General features: G+C 35.5%; 1 protein-coding gene across 1 annotated transcript; it reads right to left on the reverse strand.

Annotated features, from left to right (window-relative positions):
- Positions 1-11175: 11175 nt before the first annotated feature.
- On the reverse strand, positions 11176-14223 carry LOC137720313 (GATA transcription factor 8-like). Its single transcript, XM_068459366.1, has 3 exons — positions 13949-14223; positions 12967-13226; positions 11176-12428 (listed from the first exon to the last, which is right to left on the reverse strand). Exons 2-3 carry the CDS (start codon positions 13204-13206, stop codon positions 11613-11615), a joined length of 1056 nt encoding a protein of 351 aa, XP_068315467.1. The 5' UTR covers positions 13207-13226; positions 13949-14223; the 3' UTR covers positions 11176-11612.
- Between the last annotated feature and the right edge of the window lie 4845 nt (positions 14224-19068).

The raw sequence follows: 19068 nt of genomic DNA on the forward strand, positions 1-19068 counted from the left end.
TGCCCTAACTCTTTGGGCTTAACCATGGTTAACAAACTAACTACGGTTTAGTTTGTACAACAAACCATATGTTGTTCATGATCAGTAGGTCATAGTCAACTCCCAACAGTATTCACTGGTTGTTATTTGTGTTCCTTTTTTTGCTCCTAGACATGATGATCTTGTCGTACTATTTGATTCTAAAGATAAGAACATGATAAACAATTTTGGAAAAATGGATTTGTGTAAAAAAAGGGAAATCAAACTCTTATTGGATATGCATGTTACTTATAAAATAGAAGTCACTTGGTACGGTCTAGTAGTATTACTCTTCATTTGTAAGTGAGAGCTTTTACGTTCGATTCTCGCCAAAGACAAATTTGAACCACGTTAGTGCAGATAATATCGTTCGTTAAAAAAAAAAAAAAAAAAAAAGAGGGTGAGAATGACGGATAAGAGTTGAGATTAATTAAGTTAAAATAAGATGGAGTTGCCCTAATATTTTAGGGTACTTCACCAACAGTTCGTCTCATTCAATTTACCCCCAAAATAAATGTCTAAACTCTTATGGATAATATATATATATATATATATATATATTTTTTTTTTTTGTGGGGAAAAGTTTAAAAGTAGGGAAGGCTATCCCATCCCAGGGTCAGGGCATGCCATAAACCTCTTTGAAGACTTATAGGGGGTCTTAGCCTTTTTTTTGGTTTTTAAAGATCGGCCACCATGAGGAATTGTGGGCAGCACAACTCGAACCTAGGCCTTAGTCTAGCGAAGAGGATAATCCTTACCAACTCAACCAACCCCTCATTAGCAAACTGTTATGGATATTTCGTCCACGTTTTGAAATTTTTTTGTTTAAGGTTTAGTGCTTTATATATACAATACTAGCAAATATACTATTGGCTTGTTTGCTAGAAACTCTATATATCATATATAATTACGAGAAAACAAGAGAGAATTGATTAGAATTGGCATTTGGATCGTAGCAAAGTCATCATACAAGAATACTAAATTTGATATTGACAGGAGATTATGGCAAAAAATTAATGGGATTAATTTTGGATTAGAAAGTGGACTTGATAATGTATCAAAAAGCGATATTGAGACACTAGGACAAATTAATATGACAATGGAATGGGATATAAAGAAAAGCCAAATCATTCTGCTAATCACTTCGGTCCGTCTTATCGAGGGATATATATACCCTTCTCTTATCAAAACACAATTTAGGATATTAATCAAAACCATGAATAGTGAGTATGATAAGTTGGTTTAGCAGCATTCGGTCTTTTCTTAGTTATAGAGGAGATCTTAAATTCGACTCAGATGGATATGAGAACGATATATTTATAGTGAATTTGATATTGAGTTGTGCCCTATTATAATTTTCCGTGCATGGATTAATCTTACTGAAAAATGGGAACCATGCCCAACTGAATAAGGGTTACAAACTCATCATCCTGATCTCAAATTACCATCAAATTGCCTCCAATAAACACCTAGCAGACATTCTTGAGAACCAAAACTGTTAAAAGTAAACATAGAAAGTGACCACTCAATGGACACGAACAGTTAACACCTACCAGACATATGTTCTACAAATGGACACGAACAGTTAGTTAGAGGAGATGCAAACACTGACAACTACAATTTTGTCAAAACCCATCAAACCCTAAACCTCTTTCTCAACAAACTACACGACTTGACCCTCACAATTTATTATTTTAATTAATTGGCCTCTCATATATATATGTGGTCGGCCAAGTTTCTTGCTCTTCCATATATGCGACAACACAAGTTCCTAACTAACCATTAGCCCCATTCATTCAAGGGGTCTCTAATTAATTGGGGGTTGTCTAGTTACTTGGGGATCTTTGAGAAGGACTTTCCAACACGCAATTAACGTTATAATTTATATGGCATCGAGGGGTTATGAAGATTCAACGATTACTTGTTGCGATTTCGATGGAATTCGTTAAGTTGCATTGTGATGAGATCACAAATGCTCAAAAAGTCGAAATGCAATACTTCTTGCTAGGAAATCAGTTCACTAGTGAGGAAAGCTAGCTAGTTTTCTCTAGTAATAATGGAAGGAAAACTTTTCTTGTAATTCACATAAATTAAGAGGTGTTTGGGGGAGATAAGTTGTTATTAACCAATGTGCTAGATAATGGTCAAGTCTGCCAAAGTGAGACGTTTGAGACGTTGGTTTAGGGCAAAACTTCTTTGTAGCCGAGCTGTAAGGATTCTAAGTCTTGCTCATTATCTAGCGTTGAACTGAATTAGGATAACTCACACGATTTAATGTATGTTGAAGTAACAAATGGATGTCATTTTCAAATTGTGTTTAAGTTAAAATGTAAGAGATGGAGTAGTTATGAAGAAAAGGTTTAGAGCCCTTTCATTCACCTAGGTGAATTTGACAATGTAATTGTGTTAAGCTTCGTTTATAATTATTTCATCATCTTCCTTTGATTTAGGCAAAATTTAAAAATTGACACTTATTTTATGTTTAGCATGTATCGAAATTTAGTGAGTTATTAAGTATAATATAGATGTAAAAACATGGATTTATAAACAAAAAAAATATAGTGAATTACCATTTTGTGATAATATCAATTAAGGAGTGAGGTGTTATTTTTGGTTTTAACCCTTTGACTGATTGGCATCAACTATCAAGTAAAAGCAGTAACACCGACAACTGACAAGAAGCAGCTTCACAAGCAACTCGTCGCAACAGCCCACAGCATCAGTCGCTGCCGTTGCCGGAGATTGCTGCGACATGTACTTTTTCAACCTCATTAACGCGGGGTTCGTTTGCAACACGTGGCGAGCATCAAACGGAAGATGGTTGTAAGGGATGGTCCCCACCCATACTGCTGCGTTGTAAACTCGTCAGTGAGATGATGGGATGGGTTACCGGATAATGGGCATGGGGACGTGACGCGTCTGGGGGAGAAGTGGGGCCCATCACCGAATCTCTGTCGTTTCTTCTGTTGACCCAACAACAGTGAAAATGTCAAAAACTCAAAACCCGCGTACGAAACCCTAGATGAAAAAAGCTGAAAGCTGTTTTGGAGGCCGACTCTTTGCACTTGTACCCGGGGGTTCACTCAAGCGACTTCGAAACTGTACTTAATTTGGTAATTACTACATGTTCATTCTATTAGGTATAGAATTTTATTATAAAAGATTTTGATGTTAGTTAGAATTGAATAATTATAGTTAAACTCTTTATTTTTTTTGCACCCACCAATGTGGGATAGCCAACTGAATCTTCACACGTTGTTGTTGTTGTTTTTTTTTTTTTTTTTTTTGATTAACTCTTCACGCGTAGTTTAACTTGCATAATTTCTAATGATATGAGTTAAGTTACAAGAAAAATGTAGTAAGATATTTTTGGAGTACCAACACTGTATACGAATTAATTATTATTAGAGTTACAATGTAATAAATTATCTTTTAGTTTGAGTTTGCTCATGTCAATCATGATATCATAATCGGGTCGGGTTTGTCACTTCCTCTAAGACGTGCCTTGTTAAAGCATGCTAGGTCATGGAATCTCCTTATTGTGTGCAATAATTTTAAATGATAAATGCTAATCCCTATACGCAGCATGAACCAGTCAAGTTAATAATAGTGTTCTTATTCGTGAATTATATATGTCGATGGGTTTGAGGTAGCAAATAACCAAGTTTAGAGTATTTAGGTAAGCTCTTTGTAGCCAAACTGAGACTTTTGAGATGTTAGTTTAGGGCAAAACTCCTTTTGTAGCCGTGCTATACGGATTCTAAGTCTCACTCATTATCTAGCATTGAACTGAATTAGGATAACTCAAATGGTTTAATGTAAGTGAAGTAAGAAATGGATGTCAATTTTCAAATTTTGTTTAAGTTAAAAGGTAAGAGATGAAGTAGCTATGAAGGAAAGGTTTAGGGCCCTTTCACCTAGGTGAAATTGACAATGTAATCGTCAAAAGCTTCATTCATAACTATTTCATTTTCTACCTTTAATTTAGGCAAAATTTAGAAATTGACACTCATTTTCTGTTTAGCATGTATTGAAATTTAGTGAGTTATTAAATATTATATAATTCTAAATACATGGATTTATAAATAAAAAAAATAGTGAATTACCATTTTTGGATAATCTAAAACTGTATTAATGAAACTCTTTTTGTCAACCAAAAGATGATGAAAAGACATCTTTGTCTTCTATCACAAATAAAAAGTTAGACAGTAATGTAATTTAACAAAACAAAATTTTATTTATTTATTTTTTTTAAACCTCACCTACATGTAAGTTAATTGTCTCTAATTTTAAAAAAATAAAAAATAAAAAACAACATTTTTCCCTCTCTCCTCACTCACAGTTCTCTCTCACTCTCTTCCTTTCTCCTTCAATTTTAGCAATCAAAAGTAAAAAAATTTACACATTTTGTGTGTTGGTATATACTAGTATCAATTAAGGAGTGAGGTGTTATTTTTGGTTTTAACCCTTCGATTGATTGGCATCAAGTAAAAGCAGGAACATCGACAACAGCCAAGAAGCAGATTGACAAGCGACTCATCGCAACAGCCAACATCATCAGTCGTTGCCGCTGCCGGAGACTGCCACAACATGTATTTCTTCAACCTCATTAACGCGGGGTTCGTTTGCAACACGTGGCGAGCATCAAACGGAAGATGGTTGTAAGGGATGGTCCCCACCCATACTGCTACGTTGTAAACTCGTCGGTGAGATGATGGGATGGATACCGGATGATGGGAATGCGGACGTGATGCGTCTGTGGGAGAAGTCGGGCCCGTGACCGTATCTGTGTCGTTTCTTCTGTTGACCCTACAACAGTGAAAATGTCAAAAACTCATACCCGCTTACGAAACCCTAGATGAAAAAAGCTGAGAGCTGTTTTGGAGGCTGACTCTTTGCAATTTTACTGGGCGACACATTCTAACGACATCAAAATTATTTCTAATTTAGTAATTACCACATGTTCAATTTGTTAGGTGTGAAATTTTATTATAAAAAAATTTCAGTATTAGTTAGAGTGGAGTAATCATATTTAAACTCTTTATTTTTCTTTGCACCCACAGATATGGGATAGCCAACTGAATCTTAATGCGTGGTTTTTTCTTTTTTTTTGGTGAACTCTTCACGCGTAATTTAGCTTGCATAATTTTTTATGGTATGAGTTAAGTTACAAGAAGAAGATATTTTTGGAGTACCAACACTGTTTACGAATTAGTTATTATGAGTGTAACAATGTAATAAATTATTTTTTGGTTCGGTTTTGCTCATGTCAATCGTTGAATCATAATCGGGTTGGGTCGGGTTTGTCACTTCCACTAAAACGTGCCTCTTGTTAAAGCATGCTAGGTCATGGAACCTCCTTATTGTGTTTAATAATTTTAAACGATAAATGCTAATCCCTATACGTAGCATGAACCAGTCAATTTAATAATAGTGTTATTATTTGTGAATTATATATGTCGATGGGTTTGAGGTAGCAAATAAACAAGTTTAGGGTTTTTAAGCTCCAAGCTAGCGTGGGTGAGGAGACACAATAATTGGGATTAACAGTATCATTAAGGGGCTGGAAAGCAAAGCAAATGCAGTAAATATTGAGTCCAAATTAAGTGGCTGAGTCGTTGCAAATTTGCAGGAAAATCGGTGGCTCCAACTTGACCAACATTGATGGGGGCTGGTGCTGCTACACATGGCGGACACATAGGCAGCGGCAGCTCCTACTCACATGCCGCTCCGCTAGCCACGGCCGCTGCTTCCTCCATTTGGGAGCTTTAACTTCCAGCTGGTCAACTTCTTAGTTTACCTCTCTCTTACTTAATTATCCACTACGATTTGTTTGTTTAACCAATAAGACTGACAAACATCAATGCTATTGAGTCGTTGACTGTATAATTAAATGGTTTGATTCATGATCCCGAGTCTAATAACATTGTTAATTACATGTTTTCTTCAATTAATTAATGTTGTATGTGTATTCTGACGAAGCAATTGCTTTGAGAAGCAAAAGAAACTTGTCACACGTGAGCTTGGTTTCTCGATCATATTATCAAAAATGTGGATGCCGGCCATAATTTTGGGGTTGAGACTTTTGAGTGAGCTTGTATATGGTTACGATTGGATATTTGAAAAAGATTACGAAATAAATCATACAAAATGTGTGTCAAGATTTGTATCCCCGAATCTTAACCTATATATACATCATATGTGTGTGTATATTTGTATGTAGGAAATGGAATGACCTGGGTGATCAAAGTAGTTGGTTCATGTGCTAAAACAGCTCATATCAAATCACACAGAAGTTGGAAAAAGTCTTCGTTATGGTTGTTGCATGCTTATCATACTCATAAGAGACTGAGATCTACATATGTGGATCACTTATAATCTCACATCTTTTTGAGTGTGGTAGTCCATGTAAAGAATATTTTCTAAACTCGGGATCTATGGAATAAAATTATGAGACAGTTGTTCTTGTTGTACTCATCATCTGACAAATCACGTGATGAGTGTTATACGAACAATTGCCCTATTAGGTAAGTTGATTAGTACTTTAGGTACAACTGCCCCGTCGCTTATGCCAGTTTTTGTTGACAAGTTGTATAATACAATACGATCAATCGCAATATGTATGGCTTGCTAATGCTGTTGCTCTCCTTTTTTTTAAATTTATTTATACTTATGGGCCTAAAGAAGATGGGTTAGTGCTCAATTTGGGCCTAATTGCACAACTAGCCTACACAATCTTTTGGGCTTAGGACAAGAATTTGGTCTCGAGCCCCAAACTAACCTTTTGGACTTTGAAACATGTCCATCCTTAATCAAAATAAAGAAAGTTTTCCACAACGGTTTATGCGTGGTTGAATATTTATTGAGAATGAACTTCATATTGATGGAAAGAAGGATCTTGTATGTGCTGATAAAGAATTAAACTACTTTCTATATTGTCAATTAATTTTATAGTGAAACCTCAACTTTCTTCAATGTATACGTTGAACTTTGATTCTTGTAACACTGTTTCCGTAGTGCTGTAAATTTAATATATGTGGCCAGCTATTGAATAAGAATCAAACTCATGATGTTTCTCGATAATTAAACTCACTTTTATTGTATTCAAAATTTCAACCTATTGCACAAGTTTGAATTAAATTTTCGAAATCCCTAAACTACTCAGAGTACAATTATGTAATAATCAAAGTAAAGATTAAAGCTTTGTTTAGTTTGTAGGACGGGATTGAAATTGATAACTCTCTACTTTCAAGGTATGTTGAGGGGAGAAATGAAAAAAATTAAGTACAATTAGGTGGCAAAGGATGGATGAGTTTTCTTCATGTCTAATCCAATCTTCTCAACAATTAGAGGATCTAAGGGGATGAGTTTTCTTCACATCTAATCCTCTTCTATTACCGTCCATATGAAGAAGAAAAAATCACTTTTATGTTCAATACACCTTGAAATTAGAGAGTATCAATTTCGATTCAATTTGACGTAGCAAACTGGCCTATTGTTTTGATAATAACACATTTGTTTCGTGCAAATGAGCAACATAATTGAAGTTGAACTTTTTTTGGTCCCCTTTGAAATGCATTGGGCCTAATCCTGTACATCTCAATAGTTGCCAGTTTGGACTTTCTAAAGACTATATTTGGTTCAACTTTTGGGTCCCCATTTCCACAAGTCAATTTTCAGGCCAACCCATATTTGCACATTAAATCATGCCCTTAAACCAAAAATTGCAATTAGTTTAAACTAAACAACCCCACATTATTTGGGTTTTAAACCAAACTTATTAGGTTGCCCAGACTTTTCATTCTAGAGGGAGAAATAGACGTTTCTCACACAAATTATTTGATTTTTTAGGGTTTTAATTAATTTTGTAATGTAATTGAAATGTCTAATTAAACCTTCCGAATGAAAGAACAAAAAAACAATGCAATTTTTTTTTTCTAATAAAATGGGGACAATAGGTGCCGAACCACGATTATCCACTCATTCCGGACTTGGAGAAGGTTAGTTGGGAATTACACCTCATCTGTGATCACGATCAAACAAATTCACAGCGTATAAAATATTGAACCTATGATCTCTGTCTCGAGGAACAATGCATTTGAGATTATATAATTTCATATGATTCGGGAAGTCGAGTCAGCAGCTTAATAAGAAAAATGAAATTAAGAGCAGGTTATTATGGAATTGGAATGAAATAATTGATGGTAATCGTATTTATTTGGTTTATTAAGCGCATAACAAATACTATCATGGTTTGGTAATAAAAGTTGATATTTTTCTTTCGGTTGGTCTGCGTTTGGTCAGATTGAGACGTGTTGCCAAAGCCTTTTGACACACAACCTTAAAAGAACTTCTACCCCCAAAATTAGCCAAACCCAATCTCCGATTCTGAACCATCTTGGGTGGCTCAGTGGTTGAGACGAATTTTAGGTACGTATTTCACACGGTACATTCTGAGTTCGATTCTTGGTTTGGTGGATCACACGATATGGTCAGGAAGAGGCTGAAGTATCTCTGTGAGTCTTCCCGACTCTCGAAAGGGTGAAATGTCGTAATCAAACCACCAGCTGGTCTTCTTTATTAAGTTTTTTTTTTCGCATATAAAATGTCTGATTCCAGAAAAATTGTAGTGGAGACTTTATGGTTGTGTGATAGTTTAAATGACAAGTTCGATCATATACTAATAAATCTCAATTATAAATTAAAACTTATAAAATACTGTTAATTTTAATCGGATAGTGTCTATCACTCAACCTGTCACCTGACATAAAAACTTTTACAAAAGTTTTTAACATTTTCTAACCCCTAGAGGCTACTCAATATGTAATTTGGGGAAAGTTGCGGTGGCAATTTTTCTATTACGTAACAATTTGAATGACGACCCTCCTTCATGTACTACAAAATCCTAATTATAAATGAGAAATTTATAACTCACAACAAATTTTAATTCGATATTGTAAATTCTTTAACTTTTTGCGTGATACGAAAACTTCTATAAAAACGCACGTATCATAATTATAAAAGAATCCATAACTCAAGATAAATTTTAAATGAATAGCGTCTATCATTCAAACAACTTATCACGTAATCGATATCGCTTATGGAAGTTTTTCTCGTAGTACTCATGGTGGTAATTATGCCATTTTATTTCAACCCTAGTTGGGGCAGTTCAGTTCAACTTCAACCTATCAATTTGGTACCCTAATATTAATACTAATTAATAAAGTAATGTCCTAAACTTTGATTAATATTAATACTAATTACTAAAGTAATGTCCTAACTTTGAATTTCAATGCCATAATCTTAATGAGTTTGTTTTGTCAGATTGGCATGTGGAACTTTTAAGTCTTTAACCATAATTGAAAGACGACTTTCAAGCCTCTTGTATAAAATGACTTTAATCCACCGGTTTTCTGCTACAACTAAGATTTATATATAGGAAAATTAATGAAAAGGGCTCGAAAACTTTGAGTTTTAACGATAAAGACAAAATAAAGGGTAAAGTGAATAATATCAGTATTGACTTTTTAGTGAAAAAATATGGTTTTCATTAAAGTGAATACTACCAGGAGTTTTTCGTTAAAGTTCCATTTACACATGTAAAAATATATATATGGAACATATATGTGACATCACTTTTTTTACACAACTTCGTGTACACATTTTTATGAGGTCCATTCCGTAATGTATTTAACAATCCGAACTATCTATTTTTAAAACATCATTTATAGGTCATCTTTGCAAATAAGACAAATCCAAAATCATGAAGATATTCATTTGTAGTGAAGAAAATGGACGAATATGGTTCTACAAAGAAACGCTAAATCCTTAATCCATAGACAGTTCAGATCATTGAAATACATTACAAAGTGAGCCCCACAATAATATGTGTCAAAAGTTGAAATACAACGGATTTTTATATACATATAATCCTTTAGTGTTTTGATCATGAGGGGTTAATTAACTTTTAAGCAAGGTTGTTGCGGAGGGACCAATATTAATTAATTAGCACATTCTTGGCATCACTTAAGCAAATTGGCAAAACATGAACACTAAAAAAAACATAGCTAAGTAATAAGGAAAAACATTACGCAAGTGCCCAAGTGAGAAAATCAGAATCAAATCCACCAAATAAATAAAAATATACATGGATTGTAAATCTCCCAACCTCCTAACTAAAACCCTAAAACAAACAAGACCAAGAGTTTAAAATTAGTCCCAATTTGAAAAAATCCCAAAAGAAAAATTAGGGTTTTAGTGGGGAAGAGGAAGCGAAATCTCTCCAAAAATTTGAAGACTTTGCAGCTGATAAATATGCTATTTTTCTGCTTGATTGGCTTGAAAGATGGATGAAATAATGTGTAGCAACTTTAGCAAGTTCATCTTGGACCACTTTGTAGCACTCACTTCATGAGCATGACTTTTCAAAACAAGTGGAAGTAATGGGGAGGTTGGCAACTCTCAACTGGTAGAACATTATGTGATAGGGTGTAATGGATTGTAGGTAGAATTCCATTATACCAACTAGAGTTTTGGAAGTCTCGTTTGCGCGGAATAATTTGTCTGAAACGGAATGTATACCCTCTTTTTTTTGTCGCACTTGCGGAGAGTGACGTAGATAATAGTGTTTGCACCTTCTAGTAGGTGAGATTTTCGTTCTTGTGTCGGAATTTAAGGATGTATACAGTCTCTCGTGTGACGACTTATATAGCACGTGAGGAGAGCAATAGACGAGAGAGACCAATAGAAGGGATACACCCGCGGGTGAGTTTTCTCTCGTATTTGCGTCATTGCGTCGGTATGTGCTTTTCTCTTATACGTTTTGAAAAAGGTAGGAAGTCTAGTAGATAGGTGCAGATTATGGCACAAATTGTTCGAATCAATTGTTGATGAATGATGATTGAGGAGCACCTTGCAAGCTTCAAATGTGGAACAACGACTTTACAGCGACAGAAAATGATTACTCAAATGTGCCAACAAAATTGATTGAAACAACAACAGCAACAACCAATTCCCATCATTGATAATTAAGCTTTCCTTCTTCTTCAAGCCAAACCTTGTGGGAAATTTGAGTGCTTCAACCGGAAGGGAAGAAAATTAGGTACGCCCCAAGGCCGAAGAACCGAAAACAAGAGCGAAAGAAACCGATACGAAGCATAACAAATCTCATATTTCAGTACTCATTTCAGAATTTTGTCTACTACAAATGAACTGCAAAAAGAATTCCATTGCAACGAAGAAAAACGCGAAAAAAACGAATGCAAAACGAGACAACACAGACTCTAAAAACCTTAAGGACCTACTAGCCATCATCATTGTCACTAACATCTAAGAGTCTACCATTAAACTTGCATCTCTCTAACCCTTCATCCTTTTTTTTTTTCCAGGTCTCTCCTTCTACTTAGCTAAATATATGGTCATCTATATTGGCTCCTTACCCCCCATTTTGCATCCCTGTACAAAAAACCAATGAACAAAGAAATGAAATGACGCTACGGCAAATAACATAAACTGATGACAGAGAGAACGAAAAGCTGTGGACTGTGGAGTGTTCCGACCAGGGAACGTTGTACTCTACTGCATCCTCCTCCCCCTCACATGTAATCCAGCGAAATGCTGTGGTTGGTATTGGGGATGAGCTCTGGAGTTTCGGTCATTGCTGTTGTGGTGTCTCCAAAGGGAATCAGTTCGCCGCCTTTGTTTCTCATCTCGATAACCTTCTTGTGGGAATTGGAGTGCAAGGCCGGAACAAAGGTGGGACTGGCAGCAGGCCGGTACTCAGGGAAGAGACGGCCTGACTTGTAGCGGACGCCACAGGCATTGCATAGGGTTTTCGGCCCCATTGGGCCTGCCCTCCACTGGGGTGTCTTGGTAATCTCACAATGCAAGCATTTCCTCACTGCTCCCTGAGTAGTGCCGGAACTTTGATTTCCCTCCGCGGGAGCCTGGGGAAGCGTCAACTTGATCTTCTTTTTCTTCTTCTGCTCCCCGGAAGCTTGCTTTGGTATCTTGATCACAGGACGGGACTCTGCGAAATTCTCAGAATCCGAATGGACCTTGGGAGGGAGCAACGGCTGATGGTGAAGGGCCTCTGCCTCGGTAACAGAGGAAGCAGGGGAAATGAGTTGAATTGCGGGGCGAGGGTTGAATGTGGCCGGGCGGGGGCGCTTGCTGCGAGCGCGTCCGCGCTTGCCAGGGACCACCGCGCCCGGGCTTTGCGGCACATTCTTCTCGACGGAGCAAGAGCTGCTGCTGTCGAGGACGGAAATCGGGCTGGAGGTCTGGAACTGCTGGTGGGACGATTCCTTGTTGATGAAGGAGCTGTCCGGTTTGTTGATTGTGAGGCTTCCTCCAGCGAAGGAATCCTCACAAAAGTTTGACAGCCATTCCAATTGAACAATGTCTTCAATCTGTCAAACAAATACATAAACAAAATTCAGACAAATTAAACAAAATTAAAGCTTCTAAATTTTAATTAATTCAAATAATTTTGATGAACAGAAATTGTGCTCTTTGAAAATCGGAGGTACTCATCACATGACACGTCCCATATTTCACCATGCAATCATGAGTTGTTTTTACTGTTCATAAAACCCTCCACCGACATACGAAACGGTGTAGTTTAGGTGGTTAATTGACCGAAATACCCTCATACCGGAGGGAACACAATTTTATCTTCTAAGAATACCCACCACATGATCGGCACATGCGGCAAACCAGAGGGCCATGCCCACCTTTACGGCTGGACTTGCCAGCCTGGCACGTCAACTTCTAATTTTACTCAATTAAATAATAAAAAAAAATCGTGATTTTTTTTGAAAAATAAAACCTGTCCTAATTTCTACGTATGACGTCATCCTCACATTCAATTCACAGAAAACCCGTGAAACCGACACTGATAGATGCCACGCAAGCAACGAGAGAGAAAGGGGGGAGAGTGTGACTCACCGGAACGTCGAGCTCGGCGGAGAGGTCGGAGGCGGAGTTGCAGGAGAAGACGGCGTCGTTGGGAGGCTGGAGCGAGCCGGAATGGCTGGGCCAGAGGGAGGAGGAGTTGAAGGCGGCGTTACAGTCGGGGGCGGGGCCGAGGACCGACTCGACGTCGTCGGTTGGGAAATCAAGGAGGTCGTCGATGGTGTCGAAGAGGCTCCCGCAGTCTATATCGTCGATATAGTTCGGTCCGATCATTTTCTCCGTCGCAAATTGTCCTGAGGAAAACACGAAAAGCCAGAAAATATAATCAGCCACGGAATGACCTTTGAGTTTTACCAAATTTAAATCTTCATGGCAATGCGGCGCATAAAGCGTGTGGCGCATTTTAGCAGGGGTGCGCAATTAAACGTAAAGTTTAAAGGTTCATACGGTTCGCCTTTACTTGTATTTCACATTGATGAGGAAAGAAGAGGGAAGAAAAAAATAAAAAAAAATAAAAGTAAAAGGGGCCGAAAATTAAGGTGAATTTAGAGCTTTCAGTAAAGTGCAACCAACACATGGCGTAAGATAGCGCCAGCTGGTACCAACTCGAGCTCCGAATTTTCCACCTTTTTGCTTTTCCTTTTTTGGAAAATAATAAATACAGAGAAGATAAGGAATTTTAGGTGGAAAGTTTGAGAAAAATCGGGTGGAAGAAGTTGAATTTGAAGCGAATTCTGAGAATCTCCAGGAAATTGAGAATTTAAAATTTGAAAAACCAGTTCACGTTTTTGAGCTTCCAAATGCGTTGAATTTCTGAAGCGAATGCGAACGAAAACGAACGAAATTCAAAGTTTTCGAACTGAAATTCAGTAAAAGGAGGAGAAATACGTAAAAACTGGAGGGAATTGTGAGTTTTCCTTCATTTTCCGAGCAACCAAACAGAAAACAGCCATTACCGACAGTTCTGAAACTGGAGAGAAAATTACAGAGGGAGTGGAGAAATGCAGAGCCAAACCTGTGAACTTGTTTTGGTTTCGAACTCTAACTTCACTCTCCCGCCTAAACAAACCCGTAAGAAGAAGAAGAAGAAGAAGAAAGAATCCCCAAAATTTGCAGAGCCACAAAAACCTCCTACTGCTTCTGCTTCCTGTGCTGGTGCTACTAAAACTACCAAAACCCTATTCCTTCTCAGTTATAAGAAGGGGAGAGAGAGGGGGAGCAGAGAGAAAGAGAGAGGGAATTTAAGAGAGAGAGAGAGAGTGGGGGGAATGGGGAAGGCTAAAAAGGAAGGAGGAAGAGAGCGAAGCTGTGGGTAATACGGTAGGTGAGCCTCCTCCTTCGATGCTAGCTGTCTCCTGCTATCGTCACCTTCAAGCCACCATTCCCCTCCCCCCACGGGTCCCACGCACTCCACCGCTCTCTCCCTCTCACACCTTTTTTTTTTCCTTCTTTTTTCTGTGAATTTATTTAAATTTCGACACGGATTTTCACCCCGAAAATAAAAATTAAACAGAGAAAAATAATAATTGAAAAAAAAAAAATGGAGGTGGGGTTTTGGGTTTTGTGTGTATCCGCTTACTTTTTCGCTTTCAGTTTTCTATCTCTGAACTTCTGCTTTTCTTCTTCTTCTTCTTCCTTCCGTGCTTTTGCATGTGAAGAGACTGAGACAAGATATTACATTACTTATAGAAGCCTCCTCTCAGCTTTAACCGCCGTTCTTTCTAACTTTCTCCCTCCCAATCTTTTACCTCTTTCTTTTCATCTTTTACGGATTACTTCGGAATGTCACAGTAACGTTATTTCAAACTAAAACTTATACTTATATAATAAGTTTAAATAAATACATGGAAAATTTTAATTGGATAAGATTGTACCACAGTGATGTAATTTTTAGGAGTATTTTTACTCACCACCATTTAATGTGGTATATACTCATCATCTTACTTATCACTGTTAAATGAGTTTGAATTTCAAGATTCGTGTAGTGGATAAACATAAATCTCAAAATTCAAACTCATCTAACGGTGATAAATAGAGTGATGAACATACACCACACTAAATGATGATGAGCAAAAATACACTCGGTAATTTTCTGCTACTAAAAGTTAATTATGTCATTATTTTGTACATGTGGTGATATTTAATTGGTTTAAAATGTTGTCATTGACTGCGCCTGGTAAAATTTCTTTGGCCCTAAGTTTTCTGTCAACCTAGGGCTCCGTTGTTCTTTTCTTACAAGGCGTTTTAGCGCGTCACGCCGTTTTATTTCCTCCTCGTTACGCGGTTACGTTGCCAAAATTACCACCCGTTCAACGTGGAAACGTAATTAATTTTTCAAACGAGTAGGGCATTTTTGGCATTACAAGATTTCTTTATTTTCTTTTTCTGTTTCCTTTTTTTTTTCGTTTTTTTTCAATGCCATAAATGGTTTGTTATTATCTGTTGTTTTTTTTTTTTTTTTTTTTTTTTTTTCTGGATTTACCTTCTATATTTTTGCCTAGGTCAAGTTTGTTAAATTAATCAAATTGGTTCATTCGTTCCACTTGTCTATGAACACAATTAAAAGGATATGATTTGGTTTTCACTATTTGTTAGGTGTATAATTACATACGTCTAGATTTAGTAATAGGTTGCAAAACGGATGTGCATTCGCGATACGGTGATAGTATCTCTGAAATTAGGTGTAATTAGGGATTCATCAGTTTATAAGAGCATGTTAGATGGTTTAGAAAGTAAAAAGATTATTACATAAGTCGTCGCAACGCAAGTGACACACTTATAACACATGCTAACTTAATTTAGAGAGTGAATACGAGCAAACAAATTAAGAGAACTCCAATTCGTAAAGTTTATACTTGAAACCTAATGAAAACTTAATGCCACTTAAATAAATAAATAAATGTGGGTCAATCGAACCTCGAGTGGAGATTAATCCCTCCCTTCGGGTGTGGGGACACATCGTGGCATTTACAAAAAAATAAGGGCTCATTTGGTTGTACTTTTTAAATGACGGAAATCACTTTTAGAGAAAATATTTTTGGGTTCCAAAAGCACTTTAAGTGCTTTCTACAAGAAGCACCAGTTATCTGCTTCTTTCAGGAAGCACTTTAAGTGTTTTTCCAAGATTTATTAGCATTTTTACTAAGGATTGTTTCCAAAAATATTTTCACAAAAAGTGCTTTCAATTATTTTAAAAGTACATCCAAACGAGCTCTAAATATACAAAAGGGAGACATTGGATGCGGTCCCTAGCTATGAATATTCTTTGACTGAAACCTTTTTGGTTTTCAATTTTTGATCCAAGTCCCTGAAATTAATGTGATAATTGATTTCTATGTATGTTACTATATTTTTTAAATTAAAAATTGAAATTTATAGTTGTTTATATTAATGAGATTTTAAATAAAAAACCATAATTGGTGGGATTAAAAATATTAAAATACAAATATGCTATTGTTTGTGTGTGTAAACATGGGTACATTCATCAACATCAACCAAAAAATTATTGTATCAAAAAATGGGTACATTCTTCAAAATCACAAAAATAAATAAATAAATAAATAAAAAGATATTAGGCTTAATAACATTAGTAAATTTCTTCGACTAAACTTAACATGGATACATTCTCAAATCAAAGAAAAAAAAATGTACCCATATAAGTTAAAAAATGGAATAGAAAAAAAGTTGAATAGATTATATATATATATATTAAAAAAAAGGTACATTTTACATATAACAAATTTGTATATTTAAGAATGAGTACATTTTAAGATTAAAAATTTGAAAAAATTACATGAATGGGTACATATAATTAGCATGGGTACATTTAGCAAAATTAAAAATGGGTACAAATTAAAACTGAAAAGAAAATTGGTACAAATTAAAAAAAGGGTTGCAAATTAAAAATGGGTACAAACTAAAAATAAAAATATATGATAAAAAATTTTAATCATAAATATAGATATACTAATTGTAACATTTTTAACATTAAATGAATATATTTAGAAATAAAAAAAAATTATTATTAAAAAAATTAATTATGTTATTAATACCAAAAACCTTGATAAAATTGAAAAAGAATCAAGTTTTAATCGATGAAATAACAAAAGGAAGGATAAAAATCTAATTTATTCTATACAAAATTAGGCCTCCTGCTCCATGTAGGACCCCACAAATTTATATGAAGCAAAATATTCAAAATTGTTTTTTATGCTTTATAATGTGTCAAATTCCACCCTTTTCTTTTCACTGAATTGTTTATTAATTATGTCACTAACTAGTGAGTGTGATTGATAATCTCACACCATCCAAATTTCATCATATGATTCAAATCAACCGTTCATGTGTCACTGTGGCATAATTTCTGATATTATTAACCATTGTTTTTTTTTGGAAACTTATTAACCATTGTTTGAAATTGAAAATGTTGTATACGTACAACCAGAAATAAACCATATATACAAATACTTGGTGCAGTGCAGCGTCAGTAATTTAGGGTTTCACTTAGTTGACACTCCCTCTTTTGATAGAACAAAAGGTCAACGATTAGTTTTTGTGTTTTCAATTTTGACACCACATAGCTTTAGGGTTAGGTCGACGCGGTTGAAAATCCTTCGTTGAAGAAAGTCGTGTTACGATTAGTTGTTTCCGCACGTAAATAATTGTCAAACTTACATTTAATCTTAACGTAACAAATTTACTACATTTACAACGTAGTTCAGATTGTTAATTATTGTAAAACTAACATTTGATCCATCTTCTAAAATTGTCAGCATGCATAAACCATTGACGTTGACCAAATTCATGATACAGTCTAAATGGTCACACACTGGTAAAATGCCTAAATGGCAATACAAGATGGACTTTGTGTGAAGTGGGTAATCACCACTCACGAGCTGTTATTTCTGACTGAGTTCATGGGGTAGCTTAATATCCTATTACTTTAGCATGATATAGAGTCTGTTTGAACGTGCTTTTATAATGGATGAAAATGTAAAAATGGTTTTTGGAATCAATCATTGGTAAATATACAAGTGGATTCTGAAAAAGCACTTGAAGTGCTTCATACAGAGACGTGCAAAAAGAGCTTTAAGTGCTTTGGAATACAAAAACATTTTCTCTAAAAACACTATCGTCATTTTAAAAACACTTCCAACTGAGTAAAAAAAAAAAAAAAAAAAAAATATATATATATATATATATATGCATTTTCTCTCCAATCTCCACTACCTAATGCCATTGGGATTTTTGGTCAAATCAGAGCACAAGCAAAAGAAAAAAACACCATAGTGCACCTCCACCAGTATGCTCAATTAAATTTTGAAAAGCCTTTACCAAGCTAATTAGACCAGCAAATCACATGTATTAACTTTGGAATTAATTAAAAAAATTCAAAAATAAAAAAAATAAAAAAAATAAAAAATAAAAAATTGAGAAAAAAAGGTTAATAAAGTGACTCCACAACCGAAGCATGTTTCATTTGGGACTCATGGCAATGATGGGCTTCACTCATATTATGGTCTCTCTTTCACTCTCTTTTTAACTTTGACTTGAGCTCCACTCTTTTGCATCGATCCCTTCCAAAATACTCCGTCTCAGAAAATTCAGTAGGGAAAAGGGGGTCGTGATTCGGTCTAAAATTAAACATTTTGTTTTAATTAAGAACAAATAAAATTAAATAAAATGAAGAAAGGTCTTAGTGTTCTATGAAAACCCTTTTCTTTTACGTTTAACTTGGATTTCACTCTTTGTATCACTTCCTTCTGAAAGACTTTACCTTGTTCAAAAACTGAATTTGGGTAAAAATCCATATTGACTTTTAGCCTGTCATGGTTTAGGCGTCTTGCAACTTGAACACGGAGTGGACCGTTGGAAATAGATGTAACATTCCACAAGAAATAGAGCATACCATTGTATGTAAAACTTATCTGAACCAGATAGTACTTTAGACAATATGATCAGCTGTGCGTGTGCGCTTAAATAATGTTATTCGAAGAAAAGTATTGAGATCAAATCAACTATTTAAAAGAAACCCTATTGGCTAATCTTGAAATTTATAAAATCTAAAAAGATAATCTTTGAAAGCTTTGGGGGGCTTTTTATTCCCTCATTTATAATATGCACCCCAACATGACC

Source organism: Pyrus communis, chromosome 16 (genome assembly GCF_963583255.1).
Source record: "Pyrus communis chromosome 16, drPyrComm1.1, whole genome shotgun sequence".
In the NCBI taxonomy this organism is placed as follows: Eukaryota; Viridiplantae; Streptophyta; class Magnoliopsida; order Rosales; family Rosaceae; genus Pyrus; species Pyrus communis.